This window comes from Syzygium oleosum, unplaced genomic scaffold, assembly GCF_021117445.2.
Source record: "Syzygium oleosum isolate NSW1041296 unplaced genomic scaffold, Sole_v2.1 Sole_v2.01, whole genome shotgun sequence".
Classification (NCBI taxonomy): Eukaryota; Viridiplantae; Streptophyta; class Magnoliopsida; order Myrtales; family Myrtaceae; genus Syzygium; species Syzygium oleosum.
Window position 1 is genome coordinate 37,998,512 of NW_026607485.1, and position 26,242 is coordinate 38,024,753.

The 26,242-nt window shown below is 37.9% G+C and overlaps 1 protein-coding gene across 1 annotated transcript; it reads right to left on the reverse strand.

Moving 5' to 3' along the window:
- Nucleotides 1-1,163: 1,163 nt before the first annotated feature.
- On the reverse strand, nucleotides 1,164-23,690 carry LOC130138740 (isoleucine--tRNA ligase, cytoplasmic). The gene is made up of 28 exons (XM_056313735.1): nucleotides 23,228-23,690; nucleotides 22,425-22,578; nucleotides 21,949-22,014; nucleotides 21,609-21,752; nucleotides 20,689-20,903; nucleotides 20,410-20,575; nucleotides 18,950-19,063; nucleotides 18,295-18,392; nucleotides 17,182-17,260; nucleotides 16,456-16,614; nucleotides 15,889-15,978; nucleotides 13,928-14,061; nucleotides 13,443-13,602; nucleotides 13,255-13,338; nucleotides 12,940-13,152; nucleotides 8,468-8,593; nucleotides 7,355-7,492; nucleotides 6,645-6,748; nucleotides 6,464-6,527; nucleotides 5,651-5,739; nucleotides 5,428-5,569; nucleotides 4,441-4,504; nucleotides 4,289-4,356; nucleotides 3,934-4,056; nucleotides 3,325-3,390; nucleotides 2,464-2,575; nucleotides 2,060-2,151; nucleotides 1,164-1,388 (listed from the first exon to the last, which is right to left on the reverse strand). Exons 1-28 carry the CDS (start codon nucleotides 23,605-23,607, stop codon nucleotides 1,287-1,289), a joined length of 3,546 nt encoding a protein of 1,181 aa, XP_056169710.1. The 5' UTR covers nucleotides 23,608-23,690; the 3' UTR covers nucleotides 1,164-1,286.
- Between the last annotated feature and the right edge of the window lie 2,552 nt (nucleotides 23,691-26,242).

A 26,242-nucleotide genomic window follows, 5' to 3' on the forward strand; every position in this document is an offset into this window, starting at 1 on the left:
GTGATACTTGAACTTTTGGTACTTATTCAATTTAAGTTCTGAATTGTATGAAAACGTGCAGTGTAGTCTTTTCATTAATTCGAGTTTAGAGATTACATTGAACATTTTCTATATTAAAAGTTTAGGGATTACATTTAACATTATATTAAAATTTAAGAATTATATTGAACAAATTAAAAATTCATGAATAACCAAAATTTATGAACTATTTGTATCATTATCCTTATATTTATTGACAATTGTGGTATGTGTATATGAAAAGTTTGCTATTACCAACATCTAAAATTACTCTGTTCGGATAATTTGAAAAATTAAATTAGTTTTTCTGCTCTCCGAGGAAGTTACTTGACAGACTGATGAAGCTTGCTTTTTTCTAATATGAATAGTTTAGCAACCAAAATCTGCGAAATTTACTTCCCTAGTGTTCTAAAAATCTTAAGTTTCCATAAAAGAAAGTCAAATACCATTTTTGCATTAGATTATTGTTAGAACCATTGCCAGTATAAAATAAAAATAAAAATTTGCTTTAGTGACAAGTTTATCGAGTTAGTCTAAAAATGATAAGAGTTGCTTGCGATTAGAGAAGGCTCAATTTTGCAATAGACAAGGGTAATTAATCAACGCAAAAGACTCGCTTCCTTTGATAAGTTGCAGCTTAATCTTCTACATGAGAACCCCAATTTGACTTTCCTCAACACTCAGACAAACTCATATGACATGGTTAGACGAAAGGCTATTTAGTAATTGAGAAGGTTTCTAACTGATACCTAGTATAAAAAAAGTACGTATTTTATTAAATGCAGGTCTATTAACGAATTAAAAATTTGATTTGCAGAAATTTCATTCCACTCCATTCTCATACAACCAAATAAATGAATCGTCCAATTCCATTCCATTCCTTTCCGCCGTACCAAGCTCGACATAAATCAATGACGCATCATTCCAACAGAAAATCCCAATCGGGTCCAAAAAGGAGTAACATCTCTGAAGATTCATCCATCTTACTTGCAGCTCTGTAAAGCTGTTGTTTCTTCTGTGATTAAACCAGTCAGTCTCTTCGTATAATGGCATTGAAGTGAGGGGAAGATTCCAGAGATAAGAAGGGAGAGACCTTACAATTACGAACAGGGAACTGCAAAAATTAATAAAGGCAACATCACTGAGACACTTCAAATGTTTTTTTAACAAATTAATGCTCGTTGGTCAGGGACATTTTGACTATAACAGGCTGCAAGAAATGCTCAGGTTGGCAAAAATCCGTGTAGTAGCTATGGCGGTATATCAAACTAAGATTCGTTACTCAAATAATCGTCGCCGACTGTCAAAAATACATGATCTCCCAATACCACCCTCACGGCAGGCTGATTCTCGATGCAGTCAACCAGAATCTGCACAAAATTAGGAAAGAAAAATCAGCATGGGCATATTTTTCACCCCGGAGTCGATAACCAGACTGGTAGGTCAAGATAACTAGGCAAACACCAAAATTTTAGGAAAAGCATGTCGCCCCAAATAAAACTTCAACTCCATCCGATTTGTGTTCTAAGACTTGAAGACTAGTCATGCATCGGTTAAAATTAAGTGCTTGAGAATCCAGAATGAAATTCTTTGCAACTTTTGGTACATTGATTTCTCAAGACCTACGGATTTACGTCTTGTGTACTAAGGATGACACCTTTTACTTAGCATAATGGAAGCAGCTCTTTTAGGCAAACAACCAAAAGGAAGATCTTCTCAGGGAAACCGTTTGCATCGATCGTTGCAAAATTACCATAGACAAAGTGAGAGTACAAATTTTCAAATACAAGGGCAAGATAAGTACATTTTATGTACAAAGAATCGACAAAAGCAGCGCAAGTCTAGATGTCTAAAAGAATTGCCCCCCGCGCACGCACGCACGCACCCACACACACACACACACACACACACACACACCATTCCCCAAAACAGAAAATTTAAACCTAGATAAGTATAATCTTCCTTTAAAGAGGAAAAAACGTCATCTCAGTAAAAGTGAAAAAGTACCAATATCGGTTCACCATGTTAGGATAGAACTAACCTCCCCATTTCCGAGTTGAAACTCAGCTTTAAGATTTAAGTTGTCCCTTGACCTCAAATATGTCATCAAACCTTGGGCAGCTTTTCTGTCACCTGTTATTATTGAATGTTAATCTCAGAGGGAGAGAGAGAGTAAAAACATTCTAGGGAGCTTCGTTTCATTAATGATAAGTCTGCTTGATTTCTAAGTTCTCATGAATTAATACATGCATAGTTGGCTTAGAAGGAAGCAGAAGTATGTGGCTTTCTGTGTGTCACCTTCATGTAAGTATGCCATATGTGGCTCTGCAGAGGTTTGGCGGGTGCATTTGTGTCGGTGCGTGGTTTCTTTTTTCTTTTTTGGGAGTTCGCGCACAAGAGAGAGAGAGAGAGAGAGAGAGAGAGAGAGAGAGAGAGAGAGAGAACCTCCATATAATGCAAGTACAGAGTCAGACTTGCACACCAGCATGGGTCTGGTCAAACTGATGGCAATGTATAAATTAGCAGTAGTGCGGAAACTATCTTCACCTATGATGACCTGTTATTTGCACAAGATTAGTCATGGATAAGTAATAACAAGATACATAATCAATTGCCTTACCCAAAAAAACAGATATACATAATCAATTGACCACAGTGCTTGCAATCGATTATGGTCCACAAGTTATTTCTCCACCAGATCTCTTTTGAAATATCAACGAAACAAGTGACTCATTGAATTTTCCAAGTGGGCATATCTTGTGAATGTGATGATTTAGAAGGCTGAAGTTACCAAGAAATCCAGGAACTCAGCAGGCCACTGGTGAGAACCTAATGACCAATCTAACTTATGAAAATAATGATGATTTGTTGCTGGAAAACAGACAGTTATAATATAGAATGATAATTTTTAACGTATTACCACAGCACACTGAGTAAAAGACCTTAAAGACGTGCAATCACCCGACACCCTTATCTTTTACCAAAATTATTTCAGTTTTGTGCCAACTAGGAATGCGATATTCGGACTCAGTTTAGAATGTAGGCTTCATTCCCTTCTGAATCAGATTTTTAATAAAACTGCAGACTGCTTCTGAGTACTATAATTTCACGTTTCACTTGTCCAACAGTCATGCTTCACTAAAGAAAGGTAATCGAGAGCTTTGTCCAGAGTGGTTTCTTCGTAGTGCTGCTACAGCTCCATTATCAAATTCCAGATAATCCATTTTACTCTCTCAAGTGTTTGACAAGTAAAAGTAAGAAACTACAAGAATTAAGAGCGTCAAGCAATTGAGAGCGTTGACTTACAGCATCAGATGGCATCAGAGAAGAAGGTAACAACGGAGAACCAATTGCCTCCCTGATGTAAGATTCCTTCACAATTAAAAAGAAAAAAAAGACAACGTTCAGTTAATCTCGTGCTCGTACGACTAAACTATCAAGCGATTTGACATTACAAATAATTCAAGTAAAGGGAACCTCTGCTAGTGCTTAGAGAATACTAAGTTTTACTGGATTATTTGCCAAAACGAGAAATCTAAACGCAAGAATAAATAAACTTCCATGCAATTATGGAAAATAAGACAGAATCCAGAAAAATCCATCGTGACCCAGAACAAAATAGAATATTAGCAATTGCCTGACATATTTGTCTCAAAAGTCAAAAAATTGAGAATTATCATGTAACGACCACGACAGCATAATTGTCACATTTGCTTAAAAGAACTTCACAAAGTGTAGACTGGAGAATTAAATTATGAATCCACCCCCAACCACCACCAAATGGATACTTTAACCAGACCTTCCTGCTTCTTAAATTTTAAAGCAACATTTAACAAACTCTGACGTAATTCAGGTTTCCTGATTGGTATAACAGTGTTACTTGCACAGATCAGACAATAATAGAAGTAGCAATACCTGTGAATTTAAAACTTGGTGCAGAACTGATTCATTTTCATCAGATGACTTGAAGTAAACCTCCACTACATCAGTTGGCTCGAGTCCAACCTTTTTCCGGAGCTTTTGAATTCTGTTAACCACCTATAAAAGGGTAAAAGTTTCAGTTTTCAGATATTCACTCTCTCCATTTAGCCAGTCAGACAAGACAAGCAATGTCCGCACTTAATAGGTCCCTCACAGATGTGGTGGAAACCGTTTCTAACTTGCTAAGCTAAAAGTTCATATTTGTTCGCCCATCTAATTTAAGTCTAGTTCCAATCTGAAACTATCCTATCGACAGCAGAGCAGATAAAGGGAGAAAACAGTTTCTTACCTCACGAGCTACCCCAGCCTCAAACAATGACTCATCCGCACGCAAGTCCAGAATGACCAGAACATCACCTTAATAAAAGAGTGAAAAAGACAAAGGAATAAGAGCTACAATAATACTGGTAGATCAAGTATCAGGACATGACTGATGTATACCATCTCCAGATGCATCAATCTCCTTCTCAGTCCTGCCAGCAGGACATTTAAAAACTCGAACAACCTAAAATACAAGAGAATGTTAGTAAATGCAATCAGTTATTAGTGTTCCAAATCATAATCAACACGAAAAACAAATTCTCACTAACAGAATCTAAACGAACAAGCACCAGTAGACGATATGCATTTTTCATTGTTATATCCAATGTCAAGCAAAAAGATAAATAACTACCCCAAATTTTTTGAGACAAACAAAGAATTGATTAAGGAGCACCTAGAGGTGTAGACCCATTTATGGAATAATCTTGCAAATAATGAATTGTAAACCCAATTCCCTCTATTTGAAGATATTGACATTCTCCCACTCCCATTCCCATCTTGGCCAAAACAGCTACTTTCAAGAATGAGGCTGTATTTGACAAACGTTTGGTTTTACTATATGAAAAGAGTTATGGCCTGTATCTTCACCAGTGCTACCAGTATTTATTAACTAAATCCTTTCTTCTGAAAAATGTCAACCACAATAAAGTTTCACCAAACATGGATAGCAACTTTTGTTGGTACAAGCAAAGTCCAAGTGCACCTGCATTGGTTTATTGCTGCCAAAGCTTCAGTTTGGTGAGTCAATAAGTGATTAACAAGATTTTACTCTCTCATTCCCCAAAAAAAATCAAGATTATTTTCTTACTCCTCCCTTGCACTAGCCATCATATTTTACAGCTAAGCAAAATTTCACAAACCCCACATATTCTCAGTCCTGTGGAAGCTCATATAAGTCCACTTTACATCATCTCCCATCTCAGAACCCCCAGCAACTGACTGCAAATATTGGCTATAGATCAAGCAAATCTATGCAAGAAATCCCTTTGAACGATTCACTCCCCCACCACCGATCCTTCAAATTCTCTACCTCTACAATACTGCCCAGAAATGTAATTTACAATAATGAAACAGAGAAAAATGGAGTCAAGGAATATAAGTGTGTACCTTAATATCCTCCCGCTTCAAACAATGTGAAGCAATGGTTAGTTCTCCTGATTTCTCAAAAGCCAAAATGTCGTCCTGCGACATTGCTTTGACTTCCTTAGCAACTATTCCCATGGCCTTTCCAAGCCTCTTTCCTAATCCGCTGTGGAGGACAAATAAAGAGATGTTCATTCAGAACCACAAATGACTAACATTCTCTAGAGGAAAATATCTACCAACAGACCTGAAATCTGGCTCAGCACGAAGAGTGGCATATGTCAAAATATCTTTTGATGTGACAAGAGATCGTACATTCAGTTCTTCCAGCAAATACTGCCATTCAAAATAAGGGGGTTCATTTAATCGAGCAACAAAATGAAGACCCTAAGAATCAAAACATGACCCTATGTATTAAAGCAAAAGACATTTGCAAATCAACTGAATTAGAGCAAGCAAGAATATTGTTACCAAGTAAACCAAAGACAGGTAAAGTGGTCAATTATAGAATGGAACAAAACTATGAAAGTTATTCTCAGAGCTAACTGAATAACCATTACAAAAAAACTAGTCATTGCGGTTTTAAACTCACCCACTGTTCGACCTATATCCACTTCGGCAAATACTATGAATCTTCACAATCATATTAACCTACAGGCACAGGAATAATCCCACTACAGGAGAATTTTCCTTATTTACTCTTATAAGAAAGCTAAATAGAAAGTTGAAATAAGCACAAAGATAAACGTAGCCAGGAAACATCATGGCAAGGTCATTCCTGAAAATTTGACTCATTTTTTAACCGAAATCTGTAACTAACCAAATTAAACAAGGATGGGGAACATTTAGAGACCCTTAGAAGAGATTGCTAACAACTAAAAAGGATGGGGAACATTGAAGCACCTCTCAAAAATGGCTATAACTTCACAAATGTCGAAAGACATATACAAATAACAGAGAGAAAAGACTATGAAGACTGGCCAGGCAAATGCGTACTAGCACGATCTGTTATACTATGAGCAATGACAAAGAAAGATCATCACACTGCCCTGTTTCTCACCTCTTTTAGTTTTCCTGCTATGTCATCAAGAAAGTCTACATCCGAATGAACCACTATCATCTCCCTGCATGTCCTCACGAACACAGCAAATGTCAAGTAAACTAAATTATATAAGGTAGAACAAGGTGAGAGAAAGATCAGAAGCCTTAGAATCACTTATGAGATAATGTGATAAACCAACCTAAGTGGCATTTTTAGAGGCTTGCCATGACGCTCACGAATATTACGAGCAAGATCAATTATAGTCTTCATTCTTGCGACACTTTGTTCTATTCGTTCACCACGCTGAGATGAAGGGATTGGGTAAGAATTTAAAAGAGAAATATTATATTATATGTCAAAGCCAGATCTTAAGAAAGGGATCAAAGATCGAGCATATATATTTATTTTAACTGCTAGTGAGATTCAAGGACAAATGTGCACATACTCGCTTTTAATAAAAAGTGAATTTTGAGGAAAGAGAGATGATACTTTGAAACACCAAAAAGCTCAGCACAGGGAAGATAGAAATATTAGAACAAATAATTGCAAGTCTCTCATGTGAAATTTTAAGTCCCAATCAATTTGTACGTACAGTTTCTACTATATCAGTATTACACTTAAATCCCTGTAAAAAATAATAGACATGTCTATGCAGTGGAGTTCATGCAGGATAAAAGAAACAAGCAAGCGAAAACCCTACATAAACCTGATTTAATTGATTAATCTATTCCTTTCTACCTGCGGAAGAAGATAACTTGCATTTAGAGAACAACCAGTACAAGGTTACTTTGCCCTTTATTACTTCTAATGATAGATTGGCTAGGCTTCTAATGATAGATTGGCTAGGCTAAGGAAAACGAAAAAAATAGCATATTGAAGATATGCTTATGACAGTCCTATCTCCGTTACCTTTCCTTCTTCCTGAGGAAATTTGCAAAAATGAACACTTTCTTCTGCTCCTTTGCAAACTTTTCGCATATTTTGGTAAAGAACCTCTGTAAAGAAAGGTGTGAATGGGGCCATTACTTTGCATGAAGTTAAAAGGACCTGATAGGCGAAAAATGAAAGTTAGAGAACAGCAAAACATGATATATATTATAGCTACATACACACACAAACTAACTACACCTCATTAGAAGGGAAAAAAATAGACCAACGGCAAAGCCACTGAGACATCTATCAAATGGGAGTAAACATGAGCATGTCACATAATACAAACTAAAGAGTATGTGATTGCAAACAATTTGTGCAGCTGTTTGCCACACCATAGTTGATGGTCTGAGACACTACGAGAGGTGGGTAACAAGTCAAGCTACTTGAGCTCGGCGAATAGATTACTTGAACTCTGCTCGCTTCTTCGCGAGTTAGATTTAGTACTTGATTTGAGTCGAGCTCGAAATTAAAAATACCTTAATTGAATTTGAGTAGCTCCCGAGCCGGATCAAGTAGTTGCACTTCTACAATCCGCACTGTTCGAAATTTACGTTACTTTTATAAAAATTTTACAATCAAATAAAGTCTGGTCATTCCCCAAATGATTACATTTAGTGTTAGAAGTAATCGAGTCTAGCTCTAGTAATCAAGATCCATTGAGCTCAAGTCAAGTAACGAGCCATGCATGATTCTCCCTCCCTCCCTCCCTCCCTCCCTTAATCGAATTTGAGTAGCTCCCGAGCCTGATCAAGTAGTTGCACTTTTATAATCTGCACTGTTCTAAATTTACGTTACTTTTATAAAAATTTTACAATCAAATCAAGTCCAGTCATTCCCCAAATGATTACATTAAGTGCTAGAAGTAATCGAGTCTAGCTCTAGTAATCAAGATCCATTGAGCTCAAGTCGAGTAACGAGAGTAATGAGCCATGCATGATTCTCCCTCCCTCTCCCTCCCTCCCTCCCTCCGGAAAAGCAGCCAATCCAACTACACTACACTACTTCAGTAACACAAGCAGCATAATATCATAGTGCTGGTTTTAAAGAGATAAACAACGAAGAAAAGAACAGACTATATAGTGGACATACATTGTAAAGCATTGAAAGAGCTGTGCGGCAGTCTTCATCTCCAGTACGACCTTTTAGTCTCTTGCGATTGAAGCGAACATATATATTTGTCAGGTTGTCAAGAAACTTCAAGAGATACGGTACAACCTGCAACGAGTGGATGGACAACTGCATCAGTTTTGACATCACAATGACCAAGAATACCAACTCTGCACAAACATCCTGTGAACATAAAACTAGGCATACCAAATAAAATAAATGCATGCTTCTGACTCCCCTGAACAGTGGGGAATATTTTCATTTAAAGGAGGGGAAAATACAGTCATTTAAGAAGTTGCTCAGAAGACTGCATATCAGTACAATTTGATTATTGTGACTGTTTCCAATAGATCTCTTTAAAACAAAAATGAGATCTCTTTAAGCTAAACATCCAAGCATACAAGCGCTAGCATCAGCAGCATCGAACAAGTGGACATAAGGTCAACAGATAAAGAGAATCTCCTTATTATAGTAACTTCACTTGTCAACTACAATGTCTGTACTATTCTTTTACCCAAACCAAACCAGCCAGTATATGAGATTGAACTGGAAACCTAAGAATTTGCTGAAGCATGAGCACTTTTGATAACTTTTGCACATTTTCTACTTACAAAAGCATCATCTAACCAACCTAACTGACAAAAAAAAGGCCAGTGGTGTGGTAAGAAAAACGGCACTCAATTTCGGAGGAATGTATCAAATGCAAATATGTGCTAAGCACAGGATTGGCTGGACCATGCCTGGGCCAACCCTCAGCGGAGAGTCATTTTCCCCGAAGCAACTGTTTTTCACCTCGTCCATAGTTATTCTGATCACGTGAGTTGAATAAATAATTTGCATCACTACTGCTTCTACCACTATCCTTGTGAATGGCAGTATGCTTGATCCTTTCCCACCGAGTAAGGGATTAAAGCAAGGCATCCCATTTCCCTTTACCTGTTTATCCTTTGAAATGGAAATGCTTGGATATTTGATTGAAGAGGAATGTCGCAATGGCAAGTGGAAGCCGGTGAAGCCCTCAAGAAGGGAGCTGGCTTTCTTGTGTTTATTCTTTGCAGAAAAATGAAAAAATAAATGCGATTTATTTATTTGCACTTATTCTGGACAAAAGGTAAATTTCAGTAACCAAAAATCTTCTTTTCCGAAAATAGGAACTCTGATAATTGTGCCAGACTTTCTCGAATTCTTGGTATTGCTCCTTCTAAGGATCTTGGCAAATACATAGGCCTTTCTCTCAATATAAATCATGTTAGTGCTCGTCATTTCAAGTTCGTTAGTCAGAAGGCTTGGACTAAACTCACTGGTTGGAAAGCAGGTATATTATACCCTGCAGGTAAAGCTGTTCTTGTCAAATCCATAAATAAATCGATTCCTGAATTTGCTTCCTGTCAAAGTGTGTGATGAACTAGACAATATGGATAGGGATTTTCTATGGGGCTCGTCTGAAGGCAAGAGGAAGGTACGTCTTGTAGGGTGACAATAGATAACCAAGAGCAAGAAGAAGGGCAATTTGGGGCCATGCAAAAGTAGGAGCCAACAGATAGCCCTTCTAGGTAAAGGTAAGTTTAGGTGGCCATTTGGAAAACAAAGCCAAGTGGGCCGACCTTATTAGGAAGAAGTACATTGTTAGAAGGGATGGCAGGGACCAACTCAGTCAAGGCATGAAACGATCCATTGTCAGGAGAGCTTTAGAAATAGAGGATACCATTTCCAGAAGGGGTTAAAACATTTGTTGACCGAGGAACAAGAAACTACCCTGCTACTTGACAACTGGACAGGGTGTGGGTTGTTCAGGGGAACCAGTAGCTGGGCCTAGGCATGTCAGCGATCTGGAGTTGAAGGTGAAGGACCGTTGGATTTTTACAGGAGTTTGGGACTTTTCCAGACTCTCTTATCCCATTTCTGACAAGATTCTAAATGTGATGCTATCAGTCCCAGTCAGAGGGGGGACACACTAGAGTTTAGTTGGAGTTTATCTAATCACAGGCACTTTACTTTGAAAGATGCTTATCAATTGGCTAAATGCTTGGATCCTGGGAGAAAGCACGATGAAGGCTGGAGCTGGGTGCAGAAAGTGGATGTTCATTGCATTCAATTTTCCATTTGATTATTGCCACATAATAGCATCGCCACAAGATCCACTCTGGCAAGAAGAGGTATGGATGTTAGCACTATTTTCCCTGTATGTAAAAGGTAGGAGGCAATGCCTGAGCATGTGGTGAGAGAGTTGGACATAGCGAAAGAAATTTGGGCTGACATCAGTGCAACTTCTCCCCTTCAGAATACTTTGATCTTCGTTTTAGGGATTCAATCCACGCTAATGTCAAGACATAGGTTGGGTATGCTAATCCTTGGATCCCGAGGAAGTTAATCTTCCCCATGGGTTTATGGGCACTTTGGCTTAGGTGTAATGCTGCAGTATTTATAGCAACTTATCTGTTAATGATATCATTTCTTTTGTTTATCAGGAGCTTCTGAATTCTTTGATGCACAAAATAATAGGTGCAGCAGGGGCTAGCACAAGCTCAATACTGATACTGCGGTTGTAAGATTGATAGGTGCAGCAGGGGCTGGAGGTGTATTGCGTGATAATCAAGAAATCTGGGTAGCGGGCTTTCTCGGTATGTAGGCCACACTTCAGCAGTAGCTGCTGAAAGTTTGGGCCTTAAAAGAGGGTCTTCAGTTGGCTCTTAATAAGGGAGCGCAATTACTTAAAGTAAAAACAAATGTGTTGCTAATGCACTAAGCAATGGGAGTTATTCCAATTGGAACTTGCAAGCTCAATGTAAAATCACCCACATCTTCAGAGAAGAGAACCGGTGTGCACATCAAATGGCAAAGCTCGGGATCAATGGGTCGCTACAGCCTGTGTTTTTTGATTGGATTCCTAGTGAAGTTATGTCTGTCTATGTTTGGGATTAGTATACTAATCAAGTTCTATATTCAAGCTGATGGTATCATCTCTTCAGCAGCTTTGACATTTGTTAATAAGATTAATTATCACGAAGGAAAGTCAAAAGGTAGACGGTGAGAAAGAAAGCATGCAACTATTAGTGGCACAGACTTATAAAAAAGACAAGGTATTGTTAATCAATTTAGCCCATCGAGTTTTCAGATTTCACCCTTTTAGTTTAATATACAGGCAAATGGTTCTTTTTTTCTACTTCTCTACAACTTTCCTAAAACTTTGCTAGAATATTAACTAACATTAGCTCTGATAAATCATGACCATTATGAGTTACTTAGCACAACACAAGGGAGCTTACTCGCTTTATTAATAGGAAAAAACACAAATACCCACCAATAAAGTAACCCGTTTCAAGAAAAAACCATCAAAAGAAAGATTTATCTATGCTACCTATTAAGGGAGAACTTTATGGAGTGGTTTCTCACAAAATTAACCATTTTACCCTTCGCAATAACATCTGTAAATTTCACTTTCTTCTGAACTATCACCTTTTGTTTTGTACTCATCTTTTTATATTTTTACGAATATTTCACTCATCAATAAAATGATGTGAGAGCCACCAACATGCGCGCGTAGCGGGCAGGCATTCTTGTTAATATTTTATGAGGCACAATCAATTTTTGCTAAGCATGAGCCTATTAATTAAGATGCAACTACTTTGATCAAAGCAGAAAATACAAATCAGGAGAGAAAACTGTGTTGGGTAGTTATATATCTTTTATTTTTTTCCAGCGAGACTAGTGAGCTGACCTAAAGGAACTTTGACAAAGAGTAAGAGATTACTATAGGCTGATGTGATACTTTTTTCCCTTTCGATAGGCAAAAAGTATACTCTTATTGAACTAGGACCAAAGGGGAACCAACCCTTATACAAAAGTCATTTTCCAGACAAGGTATCAAATATACCTAACATATCAAGACGGGATATTTTAATCAAGATGCATCTAATTCATAAAAAGCACAACAGGGAACAAAGCAGCGTCAATTGTGTTGGACATCAATATGTGGCACTCTCTCTTAGTTTTCTGTTAGAACCAAGAGAACTTGACTATACCATGAAATATTTTTATTTTAAGGGGCTTCTTAGATTTTTTTTATTTGTAAGAGGTGACTACCAATATTTTAAATATGATTGTGAGCTTTGTGTGGGAGCATGCAGCCAGTGCTTGAGTAAAACAAACTCCTCTACAGGCAACACAAGCAGATTAACAACATCACCGAGACTTTAAATGCTACTGAAGAATTGGCAGATGGCATTATGTCCCCAGCACTAAATGCTTATTAAAGCCAAACACTAGAAACCATTACAGATTAACTGCAGTTAAGTCAAGCGACATTCACCCAAACAAAATCTTCTATTTGAATGGTAGTGATTAACTAAAGTGATGAGCTTCTACAAGTTCCGTAATCAGCACATAATAGTCATTAATTCGATTAAACAAATTTAAATGCATAAGTAATTTTACAATATAGCAGCAGAACTGACCGTATATAGTCGATATCCATCCATTTCTTGGCAGACAAAATGAACAAGACTCTGAGTGGCTGAGTATATCCATTGGTCAAGTACGTTAGAAGATTTCTGGAGAGCAGCTTGATCAATAGGAAAGAATGGTCCAGACCCCTCAACCTCAAGTCTCTTTGCGTTTTGGACAAGAAATCTATACGCATTGTACCATGGAAGAAATACATCCTTGACCTGGTAAAACAAATATAGAATGCATAAAAGGATAAGTCAAAAAGCTCAAGTTTGAAAACATGCTTCAGAATTCAAAAGTAATATTAGAGCAAGTGCACTCACGACACAATAGACCCCTTCCTTCTTGAACCGTAAAACCTCTGCACGCACAACTGGAGAATTGATCAAGTATAAACGCAATGCGTCCTGTGACACAGAATACATGATATGAGACAAAACCCAACTTATAGTGTCCTTCACATGAAGGAATTTTCAATCTTATAAAAAGAATTCAAAGAAAGAAAACTTACGGCCCCATAATCATTTATAACATTCAAGGGAGAAGGATAGTTTTTCAAGCTCTTGCTCATCTTTTTCCCATCCTCAGCAAGAACTAGTCCATTGCAGATGAGATTCCTAAATGCAGGTTTTCCAAATAATGCAGTAGCCAACACCATAAGTGTGTAAAACCTGACAGATAGAGTCATAACGTTTAGCTTGAGCACAGAAGTCCATACCCAACAAAACCATGTAGTAGAAAAAATTGCAAATAAACCCCCAAATCTGAAAATTATTCCGACAAATCCATCCGGATCTATATAATAGATTAAATTGTGCAGATCATGCCTTCAAGTCAGTTTTCTCAGTTCAGTTCTTCAAATCACCACATTTTAACAGCTCTGAAAGAGAGCGTAAAGTAATCTTTCCAAACAAAGAAGGTACAATTTTGCTACAATCTGTACAACCAAAAATACGAGTCTGTTGTCAGGAAATGCATATGCAGTAAGAACCTAACCATCCACGAGTTTGATCCAATCCTTCAGCCACAAAATGCCCAGGAAAATTCTTCTCAAATAGTTCAACATTCTCAAATGGGTAATGGAGGTAAGCATAAGGCATGGATCCACTCTCAAACCAACAATCGAAAACCTGAAAAAACAACCCAGGTCAATGCAAGAACAACAAAAACCGGTGAAGTTCTTGTCCTGTCACAAAAATTGATTCTTCCCCAGCCATAGAAAAGGCAAATCAACTATTCCCATGTAGTGTAACATCAGCATTAAGGAAATTACTAAGCATGTCTCTGTTGAGTACTGTTCTCTTTCTTTATGTTCTTTTACACCATAACATTCGGTAAGTTTGATTTCATACATCTAGTTTGTCGGAAATGTTAGAAACAGTCATTTTGTACATAGATTTTGTACATGGGTGGCATCCCTTTTGAAGCCATTATTATAGAGGCAGTACCCCCTTGGTACCTTCTCAATTAAATTTCGTTCGTCATTCCAAGGAGAAAATTGATTTTACAGAACAATCTCCAATGCTTATACACGTCTTCAATTTTACCTAGTCCGGATAAGCACGCAAACTAAACCAACAGAAACAGAGGCCCTCACTATCTTGCCTAAAGATGGAACTACCATATCCCAAAAGAAGAAATGATATGTTTTAAGGTATAGGTCAAGACTTTGTGATTCATTTCCACAAACTTGATCCATAAGCTTCTTGAATCTGCTTACACAACCAAGCCAAACCATTAGTGGCATATTTGATAGAAACCACGTGCCTCACAAATCTCCAACTTCTAAATAATTTAATTCAAGGCACTGTCCTGATCAAAGCTAGATCTTTTACACCAAGCATAACTAAATGTGAAACCTCAAAATTATAATATAAACTTTAGGTTGCTCCTCCAACACAGGAATTTAATAGCATTGGAATTACACTACTTGCAAAATGCTAGCAGTTAATGAACATTATCTTTATTCCTTTCTTCATCTTTTCCCTATTTTTCCGCCGGCTTATCAATTCATCATCTTAATATAACGATTGATGGACTATCTTGCACGCTTCATCAAGACAAAACATCTTTCATAAGCCTGAGTCTTCAGAATTTCTATGCAAACTCATCAACTAGATGTTCTTCAGCTACAAATGCTGCGCTAATTCACTCTTCTTGAGCATATAAGCATCATGTCCACAGAAGGGAAAAAGAGCACCAATAATGTTTGCTCCAACTGAAGCATTAGTCATGAGATGCTGAAGTAACACGGTAACCCGCACCAGAGAAATAACGCAGGCTTAAAGACCTAGTAATGCAACAAAAGCTATCACAGGGGCTCATAGAAATATGAAAATTTTCCATATAACATGTTCAAATTATGAAGGGCAAGGACATACTTTGGATTTTAGTTTGGTCGGTTTGTGAGGGTTCGGTTGGGAAGTGCAAAGACTGTGCAAAAAGAGCTCAGAGCTTGGTTGGCTACATGCATTAGCAAAGAGAAGACAAAGAAGACTTAAAGTGATCCCTCTGGCCACTTTTTAGTTGATTTGGAGGGAAAGAAACACGAAAAACATTGATAATACAGAGAGCCATTTTGTAAAAGTTAAGGGATTCTTGGTTTTTGGCAAGTGACATTACTCAATCAGCCTGGGAAGTGCCCGAGTCACTGTCAAAGTGTGCCTTAAGAGTGTACATCTCATCTTGCCCGCCTGAACGCTTTTGCTATACACAGATCACGAGATTTGAAGAAAATGCTATTCTAGACCTATTTAATTCTTTTTTCTGTATGTGATTTTGCACATGGGTTGGCATTCCAGGCGCCACTTTATTAACATATATATATAGATATATATAGAGAGAGAGAGAGAGAGAGAGAGAGAGAGAGATGCGACAACCAAAAAGTAAAATAAGGGATTTACAGCAATAAAAACAAATCTAAACCTATTAATACAGATTAAGATTGGCTAACTCACGTCAGGTACACGTCGAAGCACACCAAACTCTGGACCTCGACTGGAGGGGATTGTTATATGATCAATATTGTGTCGGTGTAGATCGAAAATCTGCAAATAAAGCGAGAACAATGATATAAATGACAAATAGTTTTCACTCTCCATCTCAAAGAGTCCAGTATAGATCCAAAGATCTTGTGCCCAAACCTTGCAAAGAGGAGAGCTAACTGCACAGACATGTCTATGAATACGGTACACGTACAAAGAGAAATGCCAAAACCAAGTAATGTAAGCAAGGAGGCATATCACATCCTACCATCTATATGCTTTACATTTGTGAGTGAGTTACGTGTGTTTCAGAGTCCTAATATTTCATGAGCACTTAAATTTAACTAATGTTGAAAGTCCAATTCCTCAACAATATTGTCATCAAGGCTTCCAGAGATCATCTCGACAATTTTCATTAGAGCTCAAACCCAAAATCACAGCAAATAAATTGATACATGAATACTAAAAAGGACCTCTGAGGGAACCTAACTATGAGAACAAACCATCAGGTCGACAATAAAACCAAGAGAGAGAGAGAACCTTGGCACCAGAAAGCTTTTCAAGTTTGTCGATAGAGTCCATGACAATGATTTCCTCGCCATCCTCACTAATCCAAATCGGTAGAGGAGTGCCCCAAAATCTGCTTCGACTGACAGCCCAATCCCTTGCATTTTCCAGCCAATTGTGAAATCGTTTTTCCTGCAATGAAATAGAAAGTAAAAAAAACACATCCACAGTGATGCATGTACTCAATAAAAGGAATAAGAGGCATCTCCTGTCACAGGTATCCAATCTGTCCGGCCCACAAATATGAAATATTAGAGTTCTTAGCTCATTAAAGTTGAGATCGATAGCATAAGGAACCCCAGAAACATCAAAAGCAACCAACTTTTCATAGGACTTTCCTACTTTAGACTTCAAATCCCAGCTAAGTCACTTTGGCCATGTGTCCCTCATCAAAAGCTAGTCGTCAGGGAATTCAATAGTAATGGGAAATTCAGACCGACCATTTTTCAGTAATGGCTAGCTCTATAGGCACGAAGTCCATTTCAAATGTCGAAAGGATTGATAACCATGTTTAGAAAGCCTAGAAGTCCATTTCAAATGTCGAAAGGATCGATACCCATGTTTACAAAGCCTCGATTAACTTCTTGAAACCTCTACCCACATAATCTATACATATACATGCTAAAATTCACAAACATGATGCGTTTTTTTTTAATCAGTGACAAGAAATGTCAAAATGCCAAACAAAATCTGTCAAACCTTCACATAATCGGGAACCCAGTAAGTCTGTTTGTTATTCTCTAACAACTGCTCCTTCACATTCTCCACCCGGACAAACCTAAAGCAAATGAAGCAGGAAAACCCAATAAGGGCAGAAAAGTTGAATGTGCAACATAAATTCTTCAAATACATATCAAAGATCTAAAATACATCTACAAGTGAAGTACTAATATGAAAACATTCAACCAATGAGCCATTGAAGCTAATCAGACCACAAACAGAAGCACTGTGAGCAGCAAGATAGACAAACAAAGAGCCAATGTATAAATTAAGACTACAAGAAATTTCTAATCTGAAAAAGAATGGCATACTTAAAATGCATATAGCCTTGAAATGCATCTAAACTATGGATTTGCTCTGACTCATGATTATGGCATACATCAAGGCTTCAATTCAAATGGACACAGCTTTTAGAGGTATCAAACGGACTATCAATTACAATAAGTTTTCATATACTTATGCATTCATAGTTGCACTTAACAACCTTCTCCTAACAAAACAAACGAGGAATTTAGAAAACGCACCCCCCCCCCCCCGGTTTCCTTCTCCCTCCTTCTTTCCTTCCAAAAAGAAATTAAAGAAGCCAAAAGGTTCAACAATTTTGATTTTGAATTTTTCAACTCGCACCTGAGAAACTAAACTCATAATCTGACATGTGATTGGAGTGTCGAGCCCAAACAAAAATATCATGAGCCTCATGATGAAATGCAAACAAGAGCAGTGAACACAAAACGAGTTTCACCTCAAACTTTTCAAAAAGGAAAGAGCAAAATAACTAACATGCTCATGGGAACCTATATGCAATTTGGAGAATCAAATAAGCATTAAACTAATATATGACTTCGTGAAGTACAAAAAAATGACAAAACAAATATTTCCTTCTATTTATAATCATCCCTATTATTAATAAAGCAAACAAAATAACAACTTCAGCCTCAGAATTTCACTAAAGGTTCCATGAAGAATCCATGCCTCAAAACACAATCCATATAGGATTGTACTCATCCTTAGCTACAGAAAGCTTAGAATGAATAGACAGCCCGAGAAAGAGATGTGATTTAAAAAACAAAGATGCTAAGAAGTATGGCTCACCAACTTGGGACAGCTCGATATATAAGAGGGGTTTGAGATCTGTAACAATAAGGATAAGAATGAGTGAAGCTTCCAGACTTGACTAGTCTGCCCATGGCCTGCAACAAAATAAACGCAACATGCAAAGATTTTAAGTATGGTTGTCAAAATCATGATCAACATAGTAAGGTTCGCAGCTTCGTAACCTAAAAAACAATGCGGCTCTTAAGTAGAATCTATTTGGTAGGATAGGAATGCAATCCAAATTGATAAAATCACAGGATTGGTATAGACCTATTAAATTTCCATAGAAATCTATTATATTTTAGTCTGCTAACTTTTCTATTTTGACATTTCATATTATACTTAAAGAAGTACATACCTACCTAAAGCTTAATCACTCAATTTCAACAGAAAAATAACAATCTATGATTTACATATATTTTTTCGCAATTCCTTAATCTTATCGTATAATTTGATCCTTCTGACACAAGGAAGACTATAGTGGAATGTTAATTTTAAAAACCGCAAGTTAAGGGAAACAAGTGCTACTTAAAATTAGTAGCGAGAGAACAAGCCATATAAGGTTGTAAGACATAATTCAAGGTAAAGTTCAATGAAACTGATTCCTCAGGCATATTTATTGGAAGACAATTAGTGTCCAAGCACATTTTACCTTCACTGCTTGAATAATATCTTTATCTGCATCCTTGACATAGCGCCCACTAAAGTCAGTAATTTTACTGGTAAAACAACCATCATCATCAACTGCCACAATCAGGTTCTCTCCCTATAGAACAGAAAATAAAAAACAAACATACATAGTGACATGAGAAAAGGATGGGTGGTGAATAAAACTATCCGATGAGCTCCAAAGTAAAACATTCACAGCCACTAACAAACATCATAAGCAATGACTAAACTATTTTATCAATATAAAGATAGGTATAAGCTAGAAATACTGCATCTATACCAATCCTAATGAATATTAGGAAAGCAAATCAGAGTATGACAAACAAGACAAGTGAAGGGGTGAGAGAATAATCAGAACACATGATCAGTGGCACAATCAATGTACCAAAAGGAGCCAATTCAGAAAACCAGTTAAGCAACCAATTTCCAGTCCAACCTGCTGTTCAACATGATGAGAGCAGCTAGATTCACTTTCATAGCGAGAAATGATAGATAGCAATTTACTGCAAATTGTCTATACAAATCAATCAATCATTGTGATCAAACAGCAGCACCAAGTTACTTATGTAAAGGGAATGTAATAAACATGCTAATACTCTGCTATTACTTAAGCATCACGGCGTTCAGACAAAAATAATTAGAGTATATACTCTATTCGTATGTTGATTTATAATTGTCCAAAATTTTCCATTATAACTCAAATTTAACCATCAGTTCTTGCATTTTTTAAATAGTTGCTGCTTAATTGTCTACCATGAAATAATCAGCTAAATCTGATTATGACTGTTTCCAATGTGAGGAACGTGACCACAAAAAAATTCCAGCCAATAGATCCCAGAAAAAAGTCGTCTGAGATAAGAGGAAATCCAAAAAATAAACCTTTGACAACATCGAAACAAACCAAGCTCTCTGCTCCATCTTTCTATACAGAAAAATGGAGAACGGATCCACCATCTCTCACACTGTAAGTCCTGAAGCAGGATTGCTAAAATTGCGTCAGCTACATTGTTTACCATGAAATAACCAGCTGCCAAGCTCTATTACTACAAACTACCCAAAAAGATAAACAATCAGTTAACAAGAGAGCCTCATTAGAAGCTTTTCATCGCGCTACTTATGAAAGCTAGCTGAAAAATTATCTGACATTTTTTAGATTGTGCACAAATACTAAATTGCAGCATTGGATCAGGAATAAGCAGAAAAATATACAAATTGCTCATCATCTCAATTGTAGCCCAAACTGTTCCAGACTATACTATCGTCCTTTAAATGGAAACAAGACAAGAAGATTTAGCCCCTTATCTACTAGATATGGCAATTCCTGGCAGCTTTGAAAAAATGCTAGTAGCCTAGTCCATGCCTACATAGTCCAAGAGCTCACTGGATGCAATAAAAAACCAAATATATCATACAAGAAATTGCAGTAAAAAACCTTATTCAGACCTTACTGATCACTTGATTTTCAAGGCAAACACGATAATCATCTTCTCCAAATGCAGGAGCACAGTGAACAATTCCTGTACCACTGTCATCAGTGACATAGTTGTCTGCAACAACTCTAAAAGCAGTATCTGTCAACTCCACGAAGTAATTGAACAATGGTTCATATCTGCAACAGTCATGTCCAAGAGGACATCAATACTGGTACTGATTTCAAAAGGCAGCCAAAAAATTTTGAAACTAGCTAACAGTAGTGCAAGAAAGATAAATAAGAGTTCTCACTTCATTCCCACGAGGGAAGCTCCTGAGAACTTCTCTAAGATTTCATAGGACACATCTTCAGCCTTTTTACTTCCAGACCCCTTACTCTTAGGGTTTGACTTCTTTGTTTCATCAACAGGTCCATTGGTTGTCTTTCGTTTTTGAGATTCGCTAGGAAGGGAGGATAACCTCGATTCAGCAACCACATATATCTTTCCTGAATACTTGTTTCGAACCTGCATTCTCATGTTAAAGTGAGATCGTCACTAGAATATCATCACAACTAGTTTCAATTTTTCCTTCAAGGACCAATAACATTAGTCGATTACAAAGCAATGAAAGTGAGACCACAGAAAGATAGCTCACAGCAATAGGCAAACCAAATAAAAAAACAAGAGAAACAACATTAAAACTAACAGCTTGACAGGTCACAAACAAGATGACAACTCCAATCATAACATATAGTTCCCTTAATCTCATTTCTATGGCTACCGCCAATCCCCAACTCTTACTCATGAGGCTTAAGAAGCCTAAGCATGATTTTTGGGAAGTTTTATGCATGACAACTCAAGGTATTGACTAGTTTCATTTTAATTTCAATCAGAATAGGGCCCACAATTTCGGTACTCAACATCTACATCAGTGACACATTGGGGTAGAATTTATGATGAAAGGAAGCTGTGCATGTTCTGTCCTTTGCCCTTACCACAAAAAAGGGCCAACAGGGGACTCTTTCAGGCAGTAAGCTGTTCTTGCCAATAACGAATTCACCAACAATATTACCTATAGATTACTAATAGTAGTTTATGAGAAGTCATAATCAGCTACCAGATGATCTCTTAATCTACCGTAGATAATGTATCTCAAAAGCAGCCATCTACACTTCTCAATTTGAAATTCTAACAATCATATAAGGTCAGCACATAAGTGAAATCACAAACCTTGACATATGTAAAGTTTGAGTTAACACAAAGTGCAAGATTACTCGGAAGAGTCCATGGGGTTGTTGTCCATGCGACAAAAGCAGCCTTGTGCGAGTCTCCCACTATTGGGAAAGCCAACATGATCTCAGGATCAGATACCTCCTGTTCTTACAAAGAAATGAATAGGAAGAAAAATTGAAATTAGCATGTGCTATTGATATAACAAAAGTCTGATGAAATTTACCAAACAGACATTTAGGGGCCTAAAAATTGCACCATAGAGATTTTAGGGCTGACTTCTTAAAACGACAAAATGGTAGACGCGGATTACCAGAAGACAAGTAAGACTTTCAGGTACCTTATAGTTATCCCCGGCTTCAAAATTTGATAGGGGTGTCTTCAGACCAGTGCTGTATGGCATGACCTGCCAAAAGAATTTTAAAACCACAAAATCAGCAAATTACAATCTAAGAACAAGATTACCACATCAATCAGGAAAAAAAAAAAAAATGACAATCGACTAAAGAGACTATTCTCGTTGTCAATGTAAAGTGAAATCAAGAGTTTATCCGAAGAAAAAGGGAGCCAAATTTCAAAAGTTGAGAAGAACTCAAAAGTTTATGCATGACCAAGTGCAGATGTCAAATTATGAGCCACGCGTCGACAATATCGCCAAGAGGTCTACGGCAAAGATCTATGAACTGCCGTGTTCATAAGAGTAGTGAACCTGTGATATAATGTAGCTAATGCATTTTCTGATAGAACTTTAGCAATTTAGGTGCCAATACCCTAATAAAGCACAAACACAAATCAGAAAAACTCCAAATAACCAACCTTGAAACCTTTATACACAAGGTCTTTCTCAAAGAGCTTAGCAAAGACCCACCAGACAGTCTCCATGAACTTCAAGTCCATAGTCTTATAATCGTTACGGAAGTCAATCCACCGCCCCGTTCGAGTGATAATCTTCTCCCATTCCTCGACATACCTGATAAACGATTTAATTTCAGATAAATGCTTTTCCATTTTTTACACTAATTTGCTCAATTCCTTCACCATAAATACAGATAATTTAATGAGATAAGAAGACAAATAATCCAAGAATGAATCAAGTAAATGTATTTACACACAGAAATTCATAATGAAGGCAGTCTCCAAATTGTCTACCAGATAAATTAACTACAGGAAAAAAAGAACACACCACAGTAATCAAATCCCCACCAGCCCAAAAAACATCAGGACATTGTGATCAAGAACACAGCTCTTGAACACGTACACCGGAAGCCCGAAATACTTCCCATCACAGACCAAATATAGACAAAGCAAACAAAACTCAAAACTGGTTAATTAACGCATTCTTTCTTGACGAATGATATCACCAGCATCCCTCAGACGAGACATTCCTAACTAGCAAACTCTCGAGTTGCAAACACGTGCACAAATTTCCGCGAAACGCAACCAAAAGGAGATAAATTTCTATTTTGCCTGGTGCACTCACTTCACTATCTATAGCAATGCATGAGTTGAACTTGCAGCTATGAATACTGCCGCTTCCACATCCATCAAAAGACTTTCTTTTTTTCCAAATTCCCGACAAGCACTAGAAAGAAAGGGGGAAAGAACAAAAGATTAGGCACCTGGTGACAACACTCCGACACTCCTCGTTGTACTTATCGATACCGAGCGCGAGCACGTCGTCCTTCTTGCTGATCCCCAGCTTCTTATCGATCTCCCTCTCCACGGGGAGGCCGTGGCAGTCCCAGCCGAACCGCCGCGTCACGTGGTGGCCGCGCATGGCCTGGTACCGGGTCACGACGTCCTTGATGGTGCCGGCGAGAATGTGGCCGTAGTGGGGGAGCCCCGTGGCGAAGGGGGGACCGTCGTAGAAGACGTACTCGGGGAGGTCCCGGGTGCGCTCCAGCTGGGTGTCGAAGGCCTTGATGTCGGACCAGAACTGGAGGATCCGCTCCTCCTGGCCGGGGAACGAGAAGTTCTTCCCCTCGGCGACGTCGTCCATGGCGGAGGGAGAAATGGGCGGCGGCGGCCAAGAATCGCACAGGAAGACGGCGCAGAGGAAGACGGACAGCGCGCGTGGGGACGAAGCTGAGGAAGGGGAGGAAGTGGCTTTTGGGGAAAATGAGGTTTTAGAGAATGGGATCCGAATTAGATTCTGCACCGGGTCCGGACCGGTTTGATGGTCCGAATATGTGCCTTCTCTTTTTCCTATTTTAGATCCACAAGTTATCTAATCTAATCTACCTTCTTACTTCTTCTTTTTCTTTTGAGCAAATATCACAAAAAATTTCAAATTATGCCTACTGTAACGCAAATATCTCGAACTTTTTTTATATCGCCAAAAGCCCTAAACTTAGGGTCCGTTTGATTCGGCTTTTGAAATGTTACCTGGAGGAATACAAATACCTTTAGGTGAAAGTCACTTGGAGAAATGCAAGTGGTGTTTGGTAAAAAATCATTTGAAAGCCATTTGGGGAAATGCAATTGTGTTTGGTAAATTCTTTTTTACAAATGAGCTTTGGGAGGTTTTTTTTTTTTTTAAAATAACCTCGCCGGCTCCGGCGAAGGGCTACGACCACCGGCGAGCCAGATCTAGCTCCAGCAGCCATTGCACGACCTCAGGCGGCCGTCGCCTAAGGTCGCGCGACCCAGCGGCAACGGCCTGGGTCGAGCGACCCTAGGCGACGGTTGCCTGGGGTCGCTTGACCCAGGCGTCGTCGCATGGGGTCGCGCGACCCCAGGCAGCGACGGCCTGGGTTGAGTGACCCCAGGCAACACGACCTCAGGCGGCCGTCGCCTGGGTCGAGCGACCTCATCGGCCCCTTGCCGGCAGCCCTAGCCGGCCACCCTAGCCAACCACACTTTATGAAGAAATTTTTTTTTTTTTTGGAAACAGTCAGCATTTGTGGAATGCCGAAAGCCCAAAGCTGGTCCGGACTAGCTTTGGGCTTTCGGCATTCCAAATGCTAGCTTTCGGCTTTCCGAACTTGGAAAGCTGAACCAAACGGTTCAGCATTTTGGGAAGGGGCTTTTGAGACCGAAAACCCCTTCCCAAAACTGAACCAAACAGGGCCTTAGTCAATGTGGCATAAATACCCTCAACTTTTTTTTTATCACAAAAGAACCTGAACTTATATGTGGACATATAAGTTCGGGTTCTTTCGTGATCCAAAAAAAAGTTTGGGTAAGTTTATGATGGCTCGGGGTATTTGTGTCACGGTGAGCATAGTTTGATTTTTTTTGTAATATTAACCCTTTTTCTTTTTTTCAATTTTAATTGGCAAGTTTAATTTTTTTTATACTAGCAAATATGCACATGCGTTGCCTATATGCAAGAATTTATCATTTGAAAAATTAAGCAAAATATTTAAATAATCAAATAATAGGAGAATCTTAGGCTCCGTTCATTTCGCGGAAAATATAACGTTTCTGGAAAACATTTTCCAGGAAGTCATTTTCTAAGAAAATGACACGATTTTCCAATTTTCAAATAAAATCTAAAAAAGACTCAAAAAAATATTTTCTGCCGTTTGGTACAGAAATCAAATCTTTCGTACACTACTTTTAATAAAAAAAATTTTAAATCAGTTTTTAATTAACTTTCTTCTTTTCTTTTTTATTTTATTTTATTTTATTTTCATCTTCTTCTCCGGCCGGTCGCCGGGCACGGCGAAAGCTAGCAATTGGCCACAAGCGAGCTCGAGCATCGCTTGAGGGTGGCGAGGCTCGAGCAACACCTGTGGTCGATCGCCGGACTTCGCCATAGCTGGCAACCGGCTGAAGAAGGTCCAAAAAAAAAAAAAGAAAAGAGAAAAAGAAAAAGAAAATATAATTAAAATTAGAATTTTTAAAAAAAGAAAATTAAAATAATTAAAATGAACAGTGAAAGAAGAAGGGGACAAAATGTTTTCCTCTTTTCAAAAAGAGGAAAACATTTTCCACACTTTTGAAGGTGTTTTGTTTATTAAGGGAAAATGTTTTCCATGGTTAGTTCATTTTCCATGAAACGAATGTCGAAAAACCCGGAAAACGTTTTTTTGGAAGTTATTTTTCGTAAAACGAACGGATGATAAAAGTAAACAATTTTCCACAAGAAATGTGTAATAATTGGTGGAACTTTAAGATTTGAAAATTTTCTAGTAAGGTTGTCGTTTGGATAGATAAAATTCATATTTTAATATTAAATAATATTAATGATTATATGAAATGATTAACTTATGCGTTTGCCTCTAGATTCAAATTTTTAATACATTTTAGGAGGGAAAAAGAGATTGAGTTTGCCTAAAAGTAGAAGGTCCTCTTAGTTTTATATAGTATTCTCATGAGTATAAGCAAAACGTTAAAATAAGCAAATGCTTGGATATAAGCATTGCCGAAATGCACCGAAGGAAGCCTACGAAGTTGATCTCGCATGGCATGCAAGATCAATCAGAATCTGAAAATGAAGAAGTTTACTTGACTAGCAAATCCACCGAGTGTTTTTTTTAGATTTTTAGTTTCAAATCTCCTTTCTTTTTGTCGATTGAACACAAAAATCACTTTAATCTCCTTCTGTCTCGAGAAATTATGAACGTTATGTGGGTTTTGATTTCTTCAAATTTCATGGGTTGTTCATATTAAAGTATTTTGAACAAATC